Consider the following 18,049-nt stretch of genomic DNA (forward strand, 5'->3'; position numbering starts at 1 on the left):
AACTGGACCTGTTGATGAAGGTGATAAGCAGACAGGAGAACACCAACATTTGCACTTCGCTGAGCTAATTTACTTTTTAACACACTTTTAAATGCTGCTGCTGACAAAAGCCAAATCAAGCATTCACTGGAACAGCAAATGGCTTCACAGTTATCTCCAATACAGTGTTATCAGCTGCTAAGGGTATTTGTCTCCAACTGCAGGAGACAAGGACAGGGGCTCCCAGGTATCTGTTACTCACAACAGACACTCTGGAAATAGCTCTATGAAACACACACCTGGGGGCACCTCTGAGTCATTTCCACACCCAGTTTTGGGGAAACAGGAATGCAGAGAATGTGGGTTATGCTGCTCTTACTTGCTGGAGGTACTTACCAACACTTCCCTCGGTACCTTAGGTGAAGGCAGTTGATGGATTTCGCTCCATGACACAACACCGGTAGGCTTACACGGTGCAGAGCACAACGACCCGACAGGGAGCGAAACATACACCCGCAGCAAGGCAGCCGGCATGCACCTCACTGCTGTGACTGAGCCACTTTCCCCTAATAGGATACACTATTTTATAGCATCAGATTAGCTCATTATTGAGAAATTTTACAGATGCAATTTCTTCCTCCTAGGATCTTTTTCTTTTACAGAACTGTACTGACAGACTTAAATCTAGTCCTCCTTTATGCTTATATATATGTATTTATATATCAAAGCTCTATAAATTTAGCTAAATCTTGCTCTGAAAAAAATACCCAGAAGATGATTGCAGCCTCACATAACTAAATTGCTCCATAAAAAACATCAGTTCAATAGCATCCAGAAAAAGTAGAATCAACTGTTACAAATTACTGGGAAAGGAAAATGAGTCCTGACAAAGAAAAAAAAGAGAGGTCTACAAAAGTCTAGGTGGCACAGAAATGATGGAAAGAGATTAATCTCTCGCAAACAAGAATGAGAGGTCACCAAATCAGCAGAAGCCAAGTTCAAAAAAGCATGAAGCAAGTGGTAATGCATGGCAACTCCTTTCCAACCAAAATGACAAGTTTACACTGATTCCAAAGACGACTGTCCCAGCATGTGCATAAAAGAACTTTGAGCATCACCTTACAGACAGCTGACACCATACTTGGGAAGGCTCCTGAGGTGGCACACCTAGAGAAGATTATTGAGAGAAATCATCATATTTGACTGATTTTCTGGGCAACCCATAAACCTGGCACCTCTAGAGACAGATTTAGCTAGGTAAGCTCTTGGTCTGAACCGAACCATTTGCTCTGTTGGACTGGCAGAACACAAGAGCTCCATTCCACTTCCCTCCTTCACTGGCTAACTGGCAGTACATAAAGCACAAGCAGCTACAGCTCAAGCTGAAAATACAGTAGCATCAGGTGCTACAGATGAATTGGCAGTTTTCAGAATTTGTAATCTGCAGGTTGAACTGCTGCAAGCACGCACCCATTCTTCATGCATCCCAAACAGTAAGTGCATTGTCATCTTAGAAAGTCTTTAAAACTGGACTTCAAGTTGCTCAGGAACTAAATCAAATGCACATCACGTACCCAAACCCTTGATCAGCCCCTACACTGTTTCATTTTAAAGAACGATGTGGAGTATGAGCACATCTATGCTTCCTCGATTGCCAGTAGGCTTGAACTACAGCAATAGCCTCTAGTTCTTAAATTTCCTTCTGTTCCTGGAAAGAAGAAAGTACAGCTGCCTCTAACCTCACTTCAGCTCACTCTAGAATGCAACCATTTAAAAAAAAAATTAAAAAATACCTTGGTGAATAGGATGTGCCAATAACCTTACATCTCTAACTCTCAATTACAGCAAAGAAATAGCTACATCTAGACATAGCTTAAAGGAGACCATGGTTGGGTTTGAGTGAGGGGTTTGGGGTTTGCTTTTCAGGTATTTGTTTTGGTTTGGTTTTGGGTTTTGTGGGGGGGTTTTTTGTTTGGCTTTTTTTTTTTGACAAGCAGCTGAATAGTAAGACAGAGATCAGTGTTCTGGAAACAAAACAGCTGCTTTGAGCAAAAGAGAGCTTTCCTTTGAGAGCAAGAATGCCTGTGCCTACACCCTAGGCCAGGGGAGGATTCTTTCAAGGGTGTCACTTACTGTATCCAAGATAGACAGGGGTGGAAGATGATGTTTAAAAAAGAAAAACAACCCAAAACTTACACAACCAAGAGAAGCCCTTTCAAATGGCTATTAAATTGGCATATTTATGAGCTGCATAGAGCATATGCCTTTGGGAGAAGTCAGAGTAATCCCAGATTGAAGGGGTTCAAGCTCTGAGATACTGTGCTTGTAATCAATTTCTGAACATTTCCACAAGCATCAACTGTTGGGGTTTTTTTGTTTGTGTGTTTTGTTTATCATGAACGGTCTTAGACTAAGACTTAAATATTTGTGTGTGCAAAAGCTTACTTGTATTAACAAACACTGGAATAAGAGGTTAGAGACATCAAGTGATCACAATTTACATAGAGGTAACTGGTCTATTAACTGAAACTTATAAAGTGAAAAGTATCATATGTAGACAATTTAACAAACAGGTGTAGAGACTGAATAAATACACAAAGTTCAAAGATTTTTATTCTCTTTATTTAAACACAAATACATTTACAGCATGCGGGTAAGTTAAAACTATATGGCGTCTTCCCAAAACCAATTGTTTTAATGCATCTTAAGTGTACTGAAGTTAAATCATATTCCACAGGTAGACTTGTCCTCATGTCAAATTTAGAGTTACACACAGTAGTGAGTCAGCATTTATGTAAATAATTTAGTTGTTCACCAGAAATAAATATTATTTCACCAAGTTCCTATCCTAAACCATCTTTTAAAAAATATGATCTAGAGGAACATAAAAATAAGAACCATTCAAAGACTGCAAGTTGAAAGAGCAGTGTTGAACATTCCCTGTAGAGACTGAATATTTTAATTTACAAAAAACAGTAATTGTCCTGTCTGGCTGACCTGACAGCCAAACCAGAAAACAAAATAGTTGTCTTTTTTTAATACATTTTAAGAGGCAGTTCTTGGTAAACTTCATAAAAGGTTTAAAATAAAAAAAAGTTTAAATATAAAAAGGTGATGTACACTGAGCTACAAGCTAATCACCATTTAATTTCTTTTTTTTTTTTTTTTTAAACACAGCAATTTTCAGCACCAAACTCCATGATAATTGCCTACAGGAATGAAACCCCCATTCACAGGCTTGAGAAAAAAATCCTGCTTCATTTGAATGTATTTTAAAGACAGTGGGTTTTTTTGTTTTTATGATTGCATATTAACAAATGAAGGCCTGAAAACCTGTAGTTAACATTAAGAAAGATAATGGACAGTGCTGCTTCCATTATGAGAAATTTCATTCAAAATAATTGGCTGTTCCTTTGTTTTTCTTTCCTCGGCATGCTGTCTTTAATCGTGCTCTAGAAGAACTGCAAGTTTGGAGTGTTTGGCAGCCTTAATGAACAACAGTCTTAAAAGCTGAAAACTCCAAAATAGTGAGATTTCCGACTGATACACTCAACCTTTAAAAATCAAACTATTAAAAATTCAGACTACTGTAGATATAGAAAAAAGTGGTTCAAGGTCTAAAATCTGACTACGCTCCATCATAATATAAATATTTTGTCTATTATATTATAAAAAGTTGAAAGTGATTTGCTGTCTGAACAGTCAGAGTCTCAACTGTTTCCACAATCACTGATGAATACCCAGCAAAAAATTCAAGCCAGCACACAAAGTGGTACCAAGTGGGTCTGGAAAGCTCACTGAATTCTTTCAGTAATAGTAAGTTCTTTCCTTCTCAAAGACCTGGCAACTAATTTCTATCCAGAAGAAGGTTGTTCCAAAAATTATAGTGGCTAAACCCTATGAATAAGTTAGGTAAATTATACTATAAAATTTTAAAACCCAGGTTTGGCTCAGTGGGAGTACTGGAGCTCAAAAAGAAAAAACAACACCCCCATGTTTCATTTTGTTAGCTACTTTACAGGACTTTATTGCAAAGAGAAGAAGAATATTCCACAACTACTACTTTGGACATTTCATATACCTACTTACAAATGGATTACAAATACAATTCAGGGTAGCACTTTATTATTTTTTCAAACACATCTCTGGGATTTCCAGATACATCAGTTTTAAAAAATTGTATCCTTTATTAGTGTATCTGAATTCATTGGCCAGTTGGTGAAAAAAAAAATGGATTTTAGTTGAAAGTTAAAATTTTAGCCAAAAATTCCAGTACTGTATATGTAGTGAAATACCAAGTTGAATTTTAGATTGGCTCGTTTCACTATTATAAAATAGCGAGAGTGAACCGTCACAGATACAGACAAATGGACAGACAGGCTCATCAGAATGAAGCAGAATGTTTTCACTCCACCAGACTGTACTGTGTGTAGAATCAGGAACAGACAGATGGGATAATACATTGCCAAAGTCTTTTTTGTAAACTTAGGTTTACTCTTATTACTGTACAATATTTAATTTAAATTACCCGATAAATGGGCATTTAATCAGATAACAGTTAAACAGCCTTGTTCATATCGAACTCCCTAGATCTGTGGTGTAGCGATCGCAGTGCCTTATGGCAGTTGTCGTAAGCACACTTCAGTATTCTTACACTGTACAAATAAATTTAATTCCAATGCTCTATGTAGCATTCCAAAAGAAAACTGTAATGTAGAGTGCTGCTCTAATTCAGTGGGACATGTAGTGTTATGTGAAGTGATAAAAATGAAAGTATACTTAAACACTTGCACATTCCCTAAGACAGTAAGATGTACACAAATTAAGCTAGAAAATTTGAACTAAGATTTTTCTCAACGTACATTCAGCTTGGCACAGTGCAGACTAAATTTAAGACATGAAAGACAAACTGTGTAATGAGCAGAGCTACACTTTAAGTAACACATAATTTCTCAAGACGCCAAAATTGCACTCTAGTTTTTTTGGGTGGGAATCAGTTAGCAGAATTTGTAGAAGGGGGAAGAGCTGTACAGGCCAGGTATAATTTATACATTTTCAAAAAATAATCCTACAGTCCCAAAGGGAGAGATTATTGTCATGGAATGACTCCCTCTACACGTTATCCAATCCTCCTCAATCTGCATTTACTTTTCAGCAACTGTAAATGAGAAAAATAAGAGTTATGTGCTTGTACCTCATAAGCCAAAAAAGCCAAGATGTTTGCATTTACAGTAGACCATATTCACTACTCACATAGCCTTTAACAGCCCAATTCTTAGACCACTCTGATAAGTGCTAGTAAAACATCTAGAGTAAGAAATTACACAACACAAAGCATTTAAGCAATGCTGTCTGTTACCAACAAAGTTACAGCACAGTAAACAGACTGGGTAGCCAATCTTCACTGCCTTAACAGAGTAAACATTACAAACACAAACCAATGATAACCCAGCTCCGTTTCCCATGACTTGCTACTTTTCCAGGCCAGTGAGAACTCTCTGGATACCACCTACCACCAGCTGCAAAGTTCTGACTTTGCTGTTTTGGGAAGATGAAATGGGAATGAAGAGCTCATTTGGCATTAATCATCCCAAAAAAGTTTGATTTGCATAGGGAAACAAGTTTTCCATCTCTGTACTTCTTTAATGTTTCCAGAAGAGTAATTTGTTAAATGGTGGTCTCCAAATGTAAAACAGTGCATCATGTTCCTACCGTACCAAAAGTTCTCGTCTAATCAGAAGTTCAGATGCTTAGTATCTGCATTAGTCCTCAAAAAAGGTGTAACAGGCAGTACACTATAGAGAAAAAGGAAACTGGCTACCTGAGGATTCACAAGCTTAGAACCAATTTATATGTAATAGTAAAATAAAGTTCAAAAAAGTTTTGTTCCTTTACTTCCATAACAGACAGGTTCTTCCAAAATTAAGATAGGAAAGTTGGAATAAATCAAGACCACTCTCCCACCTTTAAGTGCTAAACTCTGCTTGGCTCTACAGCAATAGGCAACGTGCTGACATTAGAAGAATTACATGAAAGCTGCAGAACTGCTTAAGGGATTCTTTAGGTGTATCACGTGGGAGTTTTCTGGTTGGTTTGTTAAAAGGTGTTCTAGCCAACACTCAGCAATTTTCCACTCCTTCGTGATTTATCTACACATAGTCTAAAAGTCAAAGTGCTAAGTCTCCTATTTAAATTCCCCAAGACCAACAGCGAAAGCCCTTCTCCAAACCAAGATGCAAGCTCAAAATGTAGTTATTTATTGCTGGTTTTATCAACTATTGTAAGTCCTCTTGAAGTATGAGGCTGAACAGGCTCTCTTCAGTTAGAATTCTAGGCAACATCATAGCATGTGCTAACTCATGCTAAAGTAGGCATCGAAAATAAATTGGGTCAATCACCGCTTGAAATGTCTCTACATTGGACAGCTGAGCTAGACTGCCTTTGTAGGCAAAGTAGCTATCTGAAGATTATTTCACAATATCAATATAACTAAGAATCCATGAATTGCCAGCTCCTTAGTCATTCAAGGTAAATACTATTCAAGGTTAAAGTACATATCACTTCAACCTCTTAGTAAATAAGAGACACTACTGAACAGAACCAGGTACCCTAACTGGTGCTACAGCCTGATTTTCTCTAAATTGGAGAGAAAGCTTTGAAAAGTCAGTCAGCTAATGAAAAGGAACAAATGGAAACAAGATTAACGTAAGCTGCTCTGGAGCCCTTCAGAAGAGAAGCACCCAGGATTCAATCACCACACAATCATTTTAGGATTATTTTCAAACTGAAGATGCAGATAACCGTAACTAAGGGAATGCTTAGAAGGAATTTAGACAAATGCTCAAAAGTGAAGACGAGGACAGAGAATACAGCAAAGCGTTACTGTTAGGTGACCAAGAGATCAACTATACAGCAGGCGTTCATTAAAGAGACGTGATTCTGTGAGCAACTTAAGCGTACTAAGTACCAGACTACATGTAATTACTGAGGAGATTAGAGAGATTTTCAAATAAATGCACGAATTAATTTCAATTTCTGTGTTTTAACTGGAGTAAATTTTAAATTTACTGGATGAAGGCATGAATTTTTCTGTAAAATGCTTCCAAATTACTGACACATGAAGCAGTGTGCAAACTTAGAAGAACAGCAAATAAACAACATATAAGAATAGGGTCATTTTTTATTTCATTGCTGAATGTTTTCTGAAGAAAACCAGATTTTGAAAGATACAGTAGCTATTGGCTGTGACTGGCAACTATCTCCAATTGACTGTTTTCACATTTTGTTCTACTCCAGCAGAACAACTCCAGAAGTACCATTTTACAACAAACACCAGCCTTAAAAAAAGCAGCAGCACCTCTATACTGCTCCTCTAACTATAAAATTCTGTAAAAAAGTTAATCTGATTATCTGAGTGATTTTATACCACAAAACGAACTGTAATAAAATTAATACCAAGTTTAATCACATATGTAAAAAATCCTACGAGACAAACTTACACTTTGTCTTGCCGTCCTCCGCCTCCACGCAGTGCAACTGGCTGGCTGTTTTGAGTGAACGCACCTCCACCACGAATTGCACTTGGATGAGTTGGAGAAGCTGCTGGATGCTGGCCAGGACGGATAGGCTTAGCTGCATGAAAAGAAACATGACTTACAAATACATACATCACAATTTTACCTCTGATTATTCAAATATACTAATACTTTATTTTGCAGTATCACAAGTTTAATAATCAAAATTGAATACACTTTGAATAAGAAAACAAGTTTAGGAGATGGTATTCTGAGAACCTAGCAGATTAGCGGCAACTGTAGCAAGCCCTGAAAAACAGACAAGGTTTTGCTTTTATTGTCCCTATTAGAATTAAAGCTGGGAAGGCTTTTGATTATTATCATCTTCACATGTACTATCTGCCCCACCTAACGCATTTCCTCGTAAGAGTCCTATTTCTTGGCAATAAGAACTCAAGAGTTGAACCAGAGTTGAACACACAGCTAGACAAAGTTTCATGAGGGTTCCTGGACGGAATCATTATACCTTGCCGTATTTCCCTCATCTGCTTGATGGATAAGCCACTAGCTACTGGTTCTGCATACCAATACTTCACAGATAACACTGCTTCATCAACTTCTTACCACTGTATAAAAATAAAACTTACTATTACTGAATTCAAAACCAGTAGTTTTGACAGGCAATTCGCAAGCTGCATACACTTTGATAAACTGTATTTTCCATCAGTTTTGCACTAGCTCTTACGAGGACATGAACAGTATGGCTTTACAAAGTTCTGTAATATTAAACAGAAGCATTTAAAGTTTCAGCAGGTAAGAGTGGATATAAAGTGCCTACAGGTAGCAATTGCATCAGAGAAACACTTCTCAATTTCTGCCTTATAGGACACTGATCTCCAGTAAGACATGACTAGTTCATCTAGGCATTTAAGTACAAGAGGCTTTAGAGCCGTGGTAAGCTTACTAGAGAATCCCACTTGTCTTCCTGGAGATCACTTGAAAGACAGGAAAGCACCTGACTTCAAGCTACCTTTTGAAGTGACCACAAAAAAAATTATAACTTTATTCTGCAACAGCTCTTTGCAGACCTACAGAATACAAGCGAAGTTTAACTGTATTAAACGCTCATTTCAGTTGCATTAGCATTTAAGAGAAGCATATTGATTACTTCAGTCCTGATACAGGACAACAAAAAGACTGGAACATAGCGTTACTTCTACAACAATAACGTAATAGGCACAGTTACGTCCTCCACTGGTCACACATCCTCTTGGCCCTCAGCACTGGACAGCACAATGGCAGGCGGAGGACCAGGGCAATACAGCTGTTCCCACCACATAGCAAGAAACACTACTAGCTACTACAGATAGCTGTCTTTTCCATTCTTTTCCCCTAGGGAAGGCTATGAAGTAGTACATCTTCTGGAACAAAGAACCAAAAAGGTAATCACAGATCTCAGGATGTTAGTTGTGAGTTTCTGTCTGCCTCTCTCCCCCACAAGATCAAGAGACAGCAGGACAATTCTGGTTTTGTTGTTTAAGGTGATGGCTTAATCTCTCTCATTGCTTTGGAATAGCTACTTACTCATAGAAATTAGAATAGAATTGGAGTGATGTTGCAGACTTAAGACTCACATTCAGTCTACTGCTTTGTTCTAGGAAATGGAACACACATTCAGGCTAGAATTCCAGGTTGGCAAGTGTTTCCCAGTGTGTGCAAAAATCCAGCTAGCAGGAAGAAACCCATTTAAAATAAATAAAAAACCCCCAACCATACTCCACCACCCCCATACAGAGTCTATTAACCAAAATACATCATGTTCATGCATGCAGTTCCAACCAGGGCTGAAAGATCAAAAATATCAGGGGACAGATGAACCTTCAGGGGGCAAGGGATTCTTTACTAACCAATTTGCGCAGAATGTCCTCTTCTGGCCATATTCTTGGATCTTACAGCTTCCTTTATACGATCTACTTCTTGCTGATACCGCTTGCGATCTCGAGAAGCGTTCTCTTTGGCTTCCTTCAGTGCAGACTCCAAAGCTTTAACTCTTTCAGCTGTAGCTCTAAGTCGCTTCTCCAGTTTAGGAAGTTCACAGCGAAGATCTGCATTATCACGTACCAGCTACAGAACCAGAATAGATTATTTTCTTGGTATCTCTCATCACAGAGAAAGCTAACCAAACACCTCCCTGCCCCTAAAGAGGCAAAGCAGTAGGGCTTTTAGTAAACCTAACAGTTAATCAGTAAGATGAAAATCAGTCACTGTGGAAGAACACGCTACCCAACAAGGTACTTAAAGCCTACATTCTTCGGTCAGAGACAGGCAAGCATCACCTAGACTGATATACTAACTCTGAATACTAACTCGGACCTTCTCCTGTTTAAATGCAGCTCCTTTGTTACATACCCACATGTACCTAAAATAGGCATTAATTTACAGGAAAACATTAGTCTATTTTTTTTTTATATCAAGAGACACACCAATATGTAGAAGTACTTAATTATAAAACAGCTACTTCATGACCAATATGCATTCAGCCACTTGTATAATAACGCATCTTAAGTAGTTTGGTTTTAATTGAAACTTGAAATTAAGCCTCATTGTACCTGCTTATGAACCTTTGTAAGCTGTTCAAGATTATTCTCAAGGAAGGAAATCTTCTGTTTTTGTGCAGCACTGCCTCCTGTATCATCCGAGTCAATCTCGGCACTCTGCAGTAACAAAGGCATGGGGAGAGCGAGAGAAGGCTGAGTACCAAATCTGAACTTGCAGATTACGATCAAGCCAGAAAAAAATACACCACAAAGATCAATTCCTCATTTAGTTCTAAACTGAAATTTACGTAGCATTCTTGGAAACACCAAGTTTCACTATAGCATGTTACCTTTTTCACTCTAGTAGCCAGATCTTGAACAAACAGCTTCCGAAGATTGTGAAGAGTCTGAAGTTCTTTTGCCTACAGTTAAGGACAAGAAATAAATTAATTAAAAAAATAACTCTGAAGGAAAAAAAAAAAACCACACCAAGTATTGACACATGCTTTGGAATATATTCTGATTATCTTACCACAGTCTCTTCCAAACCCTTTAAATCTTGCCTTGCTTGTTCCCGTCTGTCCTGCATAACCCTGAAAGAGAACAAATTCATCCTGAAACACCCGAGCAAAATAGGAAATTTTAATGTTTTAGAAGACTAGAGTGATATACACTATATGGTACAAATGAAAAATGTCTTTCAGCTATGGTCCTCAATTAAAAATGTAACCAACAGATGACACCACACTCAGAAATCCATATGGGGCGGGGTGGGAGTAGGGGTGTTGCAGAAGGAAAAAAAGAAAGTACTTTTAATATTGAAGGAGTACAATATATTCAGATTCTAGAAACTTACAATTTATGCATATGTCAAGAAAGAGTCTCAGAGTCAGGTTCAAGATGAATACTTGGGGAGATCCTATCCTACAAATGTCCTGAGCTCTGACCAGCTAAGTATCACTGACAGATTCAGGATTTTTTCTTTGTTTTGTTCTACCACCTCAAGCCCCAACACATTTGCCAAAGCTAGCATCATAAACAACAATCTCAGTTTACAGGAATATAACCTCATGATTATCACTTTACAGAGCTTCTGTCTTCCTATTTAACATGAAAGCATTTACTGCACTGCTAATGTTCTTTCCCAGGATTGTTAGGCAATGCAATTACTAAGATGACAGTATACAGGAAAGGAACATGGACTTTTTTTCTTATGACTCGACATTAGAATAGGAAGGCCAGGGACTGCATGAAAATGAAGTGTTCCTATTAAGTAGCCAAAAGCTTCTTTTCCTCTTGAAATTTCTCCTTACTCTGCCAGTTCCACTACTAGTTGACAGCTAAGTGATTAAACATTTGAGGTAATAAAATATTCTAAAGAATATCTCAGCATTCTTTTCATTTTCCAGACTTCACTGGCAAAGTAGTTCCAGGCACTTTATATAACTGTGAGTAAAAAAAAATAAATTAATAAAATGTGAATGATCTGCATTGTTTCTGGCCTGTTATTTGCCGCACACATTTATAATATACAGTGGAAAATAACTGGATTCAAAGAGGCTGGGGGAGGACACAGAATACCAAACTAATTTTTAATGCTTCTTTCGAGTCTTTTGAAGCAGAAAGTTGCTAATATAGCAAGTGCCTTTAAGGGATCAATGCTATACACAGGTGCCTGCAAACAGAAATAAGAAGCAGTAACATGGTACATGTATCAACTCTCATAAGACAAGAAAAACCTCCTGCAACTAATGTAACTTTTGTAATCATTGTGGCACATAGATACATCAGGCTAAGACAGATTCACAAGACCAGAGTACTGTTACCAGTGCAGACCAATCAGGTCCCTCTGATTATTTAAAATTCTACACAGTCACTGTGTGTTTTTAAACATGGCCAAAAAGCATACACTTTTGAAAGAGTTTTAAGTACAACGTATTCTTAATTTCTGTAAAGATAAATGTGCCATAATAGGGTCGCTACCGATACTCTAGAAAAATTTCCAGGAGATTATGGTCAGATCTCTGTAAGTTGAGCACTGTTTTTCAGCGCAACCCTTGAACACTTACTTACCTGCAAACAGAACTCAATTCTCATTTTTGCATTAACTTTTCAGTCTCTAATTCACTAATACGCTGTATTTAGTTACTCAATGAAGCATGCAGCTGTTTAATCTCGAGAATAAACCTATTAGAACCACCTAACTAGTTAAATCACACAAAAACCAAAAAGAGTAAGGGAAGACGAGAAGCAAAAAAAAAAAAGGGAACTGTCACACGCCTATTCCAATCTTATAGCATGCAATACTTAGCTGCAAACTGAAAAAAGTTAATTACTCCAACCCACAGCATATTAATAAAGAAAAAGTTGTGACCTTTGTATCTTTCATCATTTTACTTCCAATTTTAAATAAAGGCATTGCAAAGGTTTTAAAAAAGTTAAGTTCAAGAAGGCTCTGAAGCCTCTCTCTTAACAGGCATATCATACAGTGAGAGCCACTTCATCATATTAGGTCACTAGTTATTAAAATGTTACGGGTTCCCACACACATTTGGTTTATGCACCATTATCACTTACGTAAGTTCATGCAGTTTTCTACTTTTTTCCTGATCAGTCGCTTTCAACTTCTCATGCTCAACTCTAAGACGTTCCTGTTCAAGCATCATCTTCTGGTTTTGGCTGAACAGAGAAAGTAGACATTGCATCAACTGAACCTGTCAGATACAACATTCAGCAAAGCAACACAAAGCAGAAAGACACTGCTGGAGGAAACCCTTGCCACTTCCTTCCCACCATACTGTGCTTCTGTACTCACACAGTCCAGAGACACTACTAACATAACGACAATTAAAGACATAAATAAAGACAATTACTTACTCTTGAAGTTCAGTGATAAGTTTCTCCTTTGCATCAACTTCATCTCTTAGGCTACTGATTTGTTTCTGATGCGTCTCACGATGGCTCTGAATTTGCTGTTCCACAGCTTGCTATTAGAAAAAACAGTATGTATTATATAGAATCATAGAATGGTTTGGGCTGGAAGGGACCTTTAAAGGCCATCTAGTCCAACCCCCCTGCAGTGAGCAGGGACATCTTTAGCCAGATCAGGGTGCTTAGAGCCCCATCCAGCCTGACCTCGAATGTTTCCAGGGATGGGGCTTCTACCACCTCTCTGGGCAGTCTGTGCCAGTGTTTCACTACCCTCATTGTAAAAATTTTCTTCCTTATACCTAGTTTAAATCTACCCTCTTTTAGTTTAAAACCATTACTCCTTGTCCTGTTGCTACAAGCCCTGCTAAGAAGTCTGTCCCCATCTTTCTTGTAGGCCCCCTTTAAGTACTGGAAGGCTGCTAGAAGGTCTCCCCAGAGCCTTCTCTTCTCCAGACTGAACCACCCCAACTCTCAGCTTGTCCTCATGGGAGAGCCGTTCCATCCCTCTGGTGATTTACATGGCCCTCCTCTGGACTGGTTCCAGCAGGTCCATGTCTTTCCTGTGCTGAGGACTCCAGAGCTGGACACAACACTCCAGGTGGGATCTCACCAGAGCAGAGGGGCAGAATCACCTCCCTTGACCTGCTGGTCACACTTCTCTTGATGCGGCCCAGGATATGGTTGTCCTTCGGGGCTGTGAGCGCACATTGCTGGCTCATGTCCAGCTTTTCATCCATCAACACCCACAAGTCCTTCTCGGCAGGGCTGCTCTCAATCCCTTCATCCCCCAGGCTTGTATTGATACCGGGGGTTCCCCCGACCCAGGTGCAGGACCTTGAACTGCACCTTGTTGAACCTCATGAGGTTCACACGGGCCCACTTCTCGGGCTTGTCCAAGTCCCTCTGGATGGCATCCTGTCCCTCAGGCGTGTCAACTGCACCACTCAGCTTGGTGTCATCTGCGAACTTGCTTTTATATGCTTTAAGAAGTTGTCATACTTCACTTTGCTTTTTAAAAAACCAATGAAATTAACTTACCTTGACTTCATTTGCAGTTTGAACCTTATTTAAGTGTTCTTTCTCCATCTCATGGACTTTTTCTAGTAGGGATAGAGAGAAAACACATTTCAGCCAAGTAACAGGCAATCACAGGGAAGATGGAGTTAACCCCTTCCCTTCCCAATACCTTAAAATTTGGAGAAAGTCACACTCCCATCAAAGATCAATTAAATCAGTAACATCTTTAATCCTATCTATAGCCATTCTTTCAAACAACAAACACACTTTCCTGTTGATTAATTCTACACGTTCAGCAGCAAAAAGCCATTCTATAGCTCTGCTCTTCAATCTAAATAGAACAGAACAATTCCCTATTTATCACTATACACTTAAAATAGTCGTGGTGGGTGGGGTTGGCAATTCCTACCCTGTGCTCGGAGTTGAACTAATTCTTCATTAAGGGAATCCACAGACTCTTCCAGTTGTCTCTTTTTCTGTTCCACATTCTGCAGATATTCAGTCAACGACTTGATCTTGGCTTCATGCTTGTAGAATGGAAAGATTCATTTACTTTGGAACTAGGTAGCACAGAATTACATCTGCATAAACAGTTTATACTTATTTTTATAAAAGTAACCTGATCTCAAGACAAAAACGGTGCCAACTAAGCTCTAAGAACATGACTACTCAAGTATATCTGTAACGTAGCCTGTAAGACTATGTCTTTATTCTGGATTGGAATAAAATACATTTTTGTCTGGAAGAAGAGATTTTTGAATGTTAAATACTACCAGAGGCAAGACAGGCCCACTGTATTTAGAAGACTGCACTGAAATATGCATCTCCTGATGTAAAAAAAAAAAAATACCATCTGTATGTAAAACAAAATATAGAAAAATTAAATTGCGCATGTAGATCACAATTTTCAGAAGTGTTAGAAGTTACATTTCTGACCTTTTCTAACAATCACATTAAAATAGCCTTTCTCAAATTAGAAGTAAATTTAACCTGCTATGGAAGCGCACTGTAATTTTCCTGTGCTACTGCTACCTCTCCCACTTCCAACTTGCTGCATTAGCAGGCAGAGTGCTCACTGGCCACTGCTTCTGTAAGACTTGTATTTGTAAAGGATCCTGTGACAGAGAACATAGGGACTCTAGTACTTCATACAAGTGCTACAAAAGCATTACCAGGCTACAGAGGTACTGTAGCAATTCTGACATCCTGTCACACAGTTACTCAGAAGCATCCCAACCAAAGACAGTATTGAGGATACAGCTGATTCCTCTGGCTGTTCAATCACAATGTACTTTGTCAGTTGTCAAACAGAAACGGCAACTTTTGCCCCCCAGGAGGTTAATGAATTCAGAAGAACATTTAGGAAATACACTGTAAAGAAACATTTACCTGTGAGATACGGAGCTGGCAGGCAGCCAGCTCCTTTTCATTTTCTTCCATTTTCTTATTGCTTTCAGCTTGTGTGCCTTCTAACTGTTTGCAACGTTTTACCATTGTTTTTACTTCTGACTTCATTTTACTAATGTACAGTCTTGCAACTGTGAATTCTTCATCTATCATGCCAGTTCCCTCAGGCTGCTGAAAAGTGTGGAACGACATATTTAGAAAGCTCAGATAACGAAACAGAATTAAAGATGAGCTGGAGCAACTTAGTGCCCAGCACACAACCCCCACAACGCATAACACAACTCAACTGATAATCAGAGCACTTAAACACCAAAATACAATTTTTTTTTTCAAGCTTCCCAACTGATTATTTAGAAGTTTACACAAAGGTAATGAGTCACTTGAAGAGGGAAATACAGTTCACTATAGATTTTTAACACTGCTCACATTCTTGTTCTTTAGTGATCTTCTAGATTTATCTTATATTTAGGTTCCTCTTACCATTTTTACTAAGTATCATCCTGATTGCCACTGTAGGTCAGCGTTAGATTTCCAAGGTGATGCTGTTGATTGTGACCATTTCATACAGCAGTTTAACAGCATGAATGAAAATGCTGCTTCAGAAAAGTCATACCTGCTCTTCCTTGTCTTTGCATAATCAAATTCTGTTTGGGACCTGATTAAGTCGCAGTATAAACAATGGATAAGAATTTGGGCATAAGATTAATATACATGAGGCTTCCTATGGTGGTTATTTTTACAACAGTAGGAAAACTGCCCCCTCCTATCCACAATGTATGTGTGCAATACATGGCATTAAAAATCACACTAACAAATCCTTACCTTAACATCATTATTTCCTACTGCAATTCCTATCTCTGCAAGATCTTTTAGTAAGGAGGCCATCATTTCTGTTGCTCGTTTCTTCTGATGGTTGGTCATTTCTTTAAGTTTCTGAAGCTCGGCATCTATACTGGCTAGAGTAACCTACAGTAAAAGAAGTTACACTTTAATAAACAAAACACATTCTTGTTTTTAGAAGTAGTTTCATACTGTTTATTTAACTACAGCAACACGTGGCTGCCTACTGAAATGTCTCACTTTTATGTCTAAAACCAGACTGGTATCAACCTATATGAATATGCAATATAGTAAAAATGTAGAAGTCCTAGAGTAACAGTATTTCTGAAAGAAAATCTGGAATACTGGGAACAGAGGCCTTCAGCTCACAAAATATAATCTTACAACTCTGCAACAAAATTCACGTCAACATTGTTAAACAGCAGAGTTATGTACTGTTGAATACTGCAGAGAATTGCATTTCTAGGAAAAAGGTACATGGACTGCAAGTCTAAAACTTTCCACTGTATTTCCGTAAAAGAAAATAATCTCAGCTTTGCCTGCAGAGCTCTTAACTCTTTCCTACTTGCAAATCAAAAAATGGCACCCAGTTCTGAGAGTTTGTAACAAATATGCTTATCCTAGAGCAGTTTTTCCACCTAGTTTGAGCTGCTGTGGTTGTAATGGCTGCAGCTCAGCAGCTTGCATGCTCAGAAGTTGCCTGCTCTTTGCCCTCCAGATTTAAAGAAATGCCAGAAGTTTTACACCACAAGAGTTTCAGCCAGTCATGTCAAAGGACAGTTACTGCACAGGTTAGCTACAACAGACCATCCTGGTTTCGGGTGGGACAGAGTTAATTTTCTTCCTAGTAGCTGGTATAGTGCTGTGTTTCAAATTTAGGATGAGAAAAATGCTGATAACACACTGATGTTTTAGTTGTTGCTAAGCAGTGTTTACACTAAGTCAAGGACTTTTTTCTGCTTCTCACACCACCCCACCAGCCAGTAGGCTTGGGGGCACAAGAAGCTGGGAGGGGACACAGCCAGGACAGTGGACCCAAACTGGCCGAAGGGATATTCCACACTATATGATGTCATGCTCAGTATATAAACTAGGGAGAAAGCTGGCCAGGGGCTGCTGCTTGGGAACTGGCTGGCATCAGTAGGCAGGTCGTGAGCAACTGCACTGTGCATCATTTGTTTTGCACATTCTAATTCTATCATTATTATCTTCCCTTCCTTTTTTGTCCTATTAAACTGTCTTTATCTCAACCCGTGAATTTTACTACTTTCCCCCCCCCGCAAATTCTCCTCCACCACACTGCAGGGGGGTGTATGAGCAAACAGCTGTGCGGTATTTAGCTGCCTGCCAGGTTAAACCACAACACAGACTAAGAACACTGAAATGTCTCAATTTTACTACATCTCAGAACAACTGTTGCTTTCTTGTGGATTGAGTTATTCATGACACTCAATAGATGTTAGTTATAATATCTAGAGTCACTTGACTATCTATAAACTAATTAAAAACAAAGTAAACAAAAAACCCAGGAAAAAAAACCTACACACTTCAGAATCATACACATACAGTTAGCCTATTGCACCAGATTTTAAATGCTGCTCATAACAGGAAGACCAGAGATCATCCATCTTTCAGTCAACCTTCACATGATGTAAGTTACCAATAAAGGTTACTCAGCTCAGAATACTTAGAACTTTAAAGAGAAGTTTCACGATCTTGTGAACATCAATTTTAATACCTGTGTTCCATGTAGTCAAATCTTACTAACCGAAAATTGAAAGCCACATCCACTGCAAGACCCAGACCCACTCAATTTTCATCTTC

The 18,049-nt window shown here is 38.6% G+C and overlaps 1 protein-coding gene across 1 annotated transcript in view; it reads right to left on the reverse strand.

The window, feature by feature from the left end:
- Window positions 1-3,133: 3,133 nt before the first annotated feature.
- The window catches only part of KIF5B (kinesin family member 5B), a 37,512-nt gene continuing 22,596 nt past the window's right edge, over window positions 3,134-18,049 (reverse strand). The window contains exons 15-26 of the mRNA XM_086466358.1: window positions 16,208-16,351; window positions 15,368-15,556; window positions 14,388-14,505; window positions 14,000-14,061; window positions 12,908-13,017; window positions 12,608-12,709; window positions 10,563-10,623; window positions 10,381-10,452; window positions 10,103-10,207; window positions 9,401-9,617; window positions 7,479-7,611; window positions 3,134-5,137 (exon numbers count right to left, since the gene is read on the reverse strand). Of these exons, the coding sequence (XP_086322484.1) occupies window positions 5,131-5,137; window positions 7,479-7,611; window positions 9,401-9,617; window positions 10,103-10,207; window positions 10,381-10,452; window positions 10,563-10,623; window positions 12,608-12,709; window positions 12,908-13,017; window positions 14,000-14,061; window positions 14,388-14,505; window positions 15,368-15,556; window positions 16,208-16,351 (1,320 nt within the window). The 3' untranslated portion in view covers window positions 3,134-5,130. The remainder of the gene's footprint in view (window positions 5,138-7,478; window positions 7,612-9,400; window positions 9,618-10,102; window positions 10,208-10,380; window positions 10,453-10,562; window positions 10,624-12,607; window positions 12,710-12,907; window positions 13,018-13,999; window positions 14,062-14,387; window positions 14,506-15,367; window positions 15,557-16,207; window positions 16,352-18,049) is intronic.

The sequence above is a fragment of the Leptosomus discolor genome, chromosome 6 (assembly GCF_034619465.1).
Source record: "Leptosomus discolor isolate bLepDis1 chromosome 6, bLepDis1.hap2, whole genome shotgun sequence".
Taxonomy (NCBI): domain Eukaryota; kingdom Metazoa; phylum Chordata; class Aves; order Leptosomiformes; family Leptosomidae; genus Leptosomus; species Leptosomus discolor.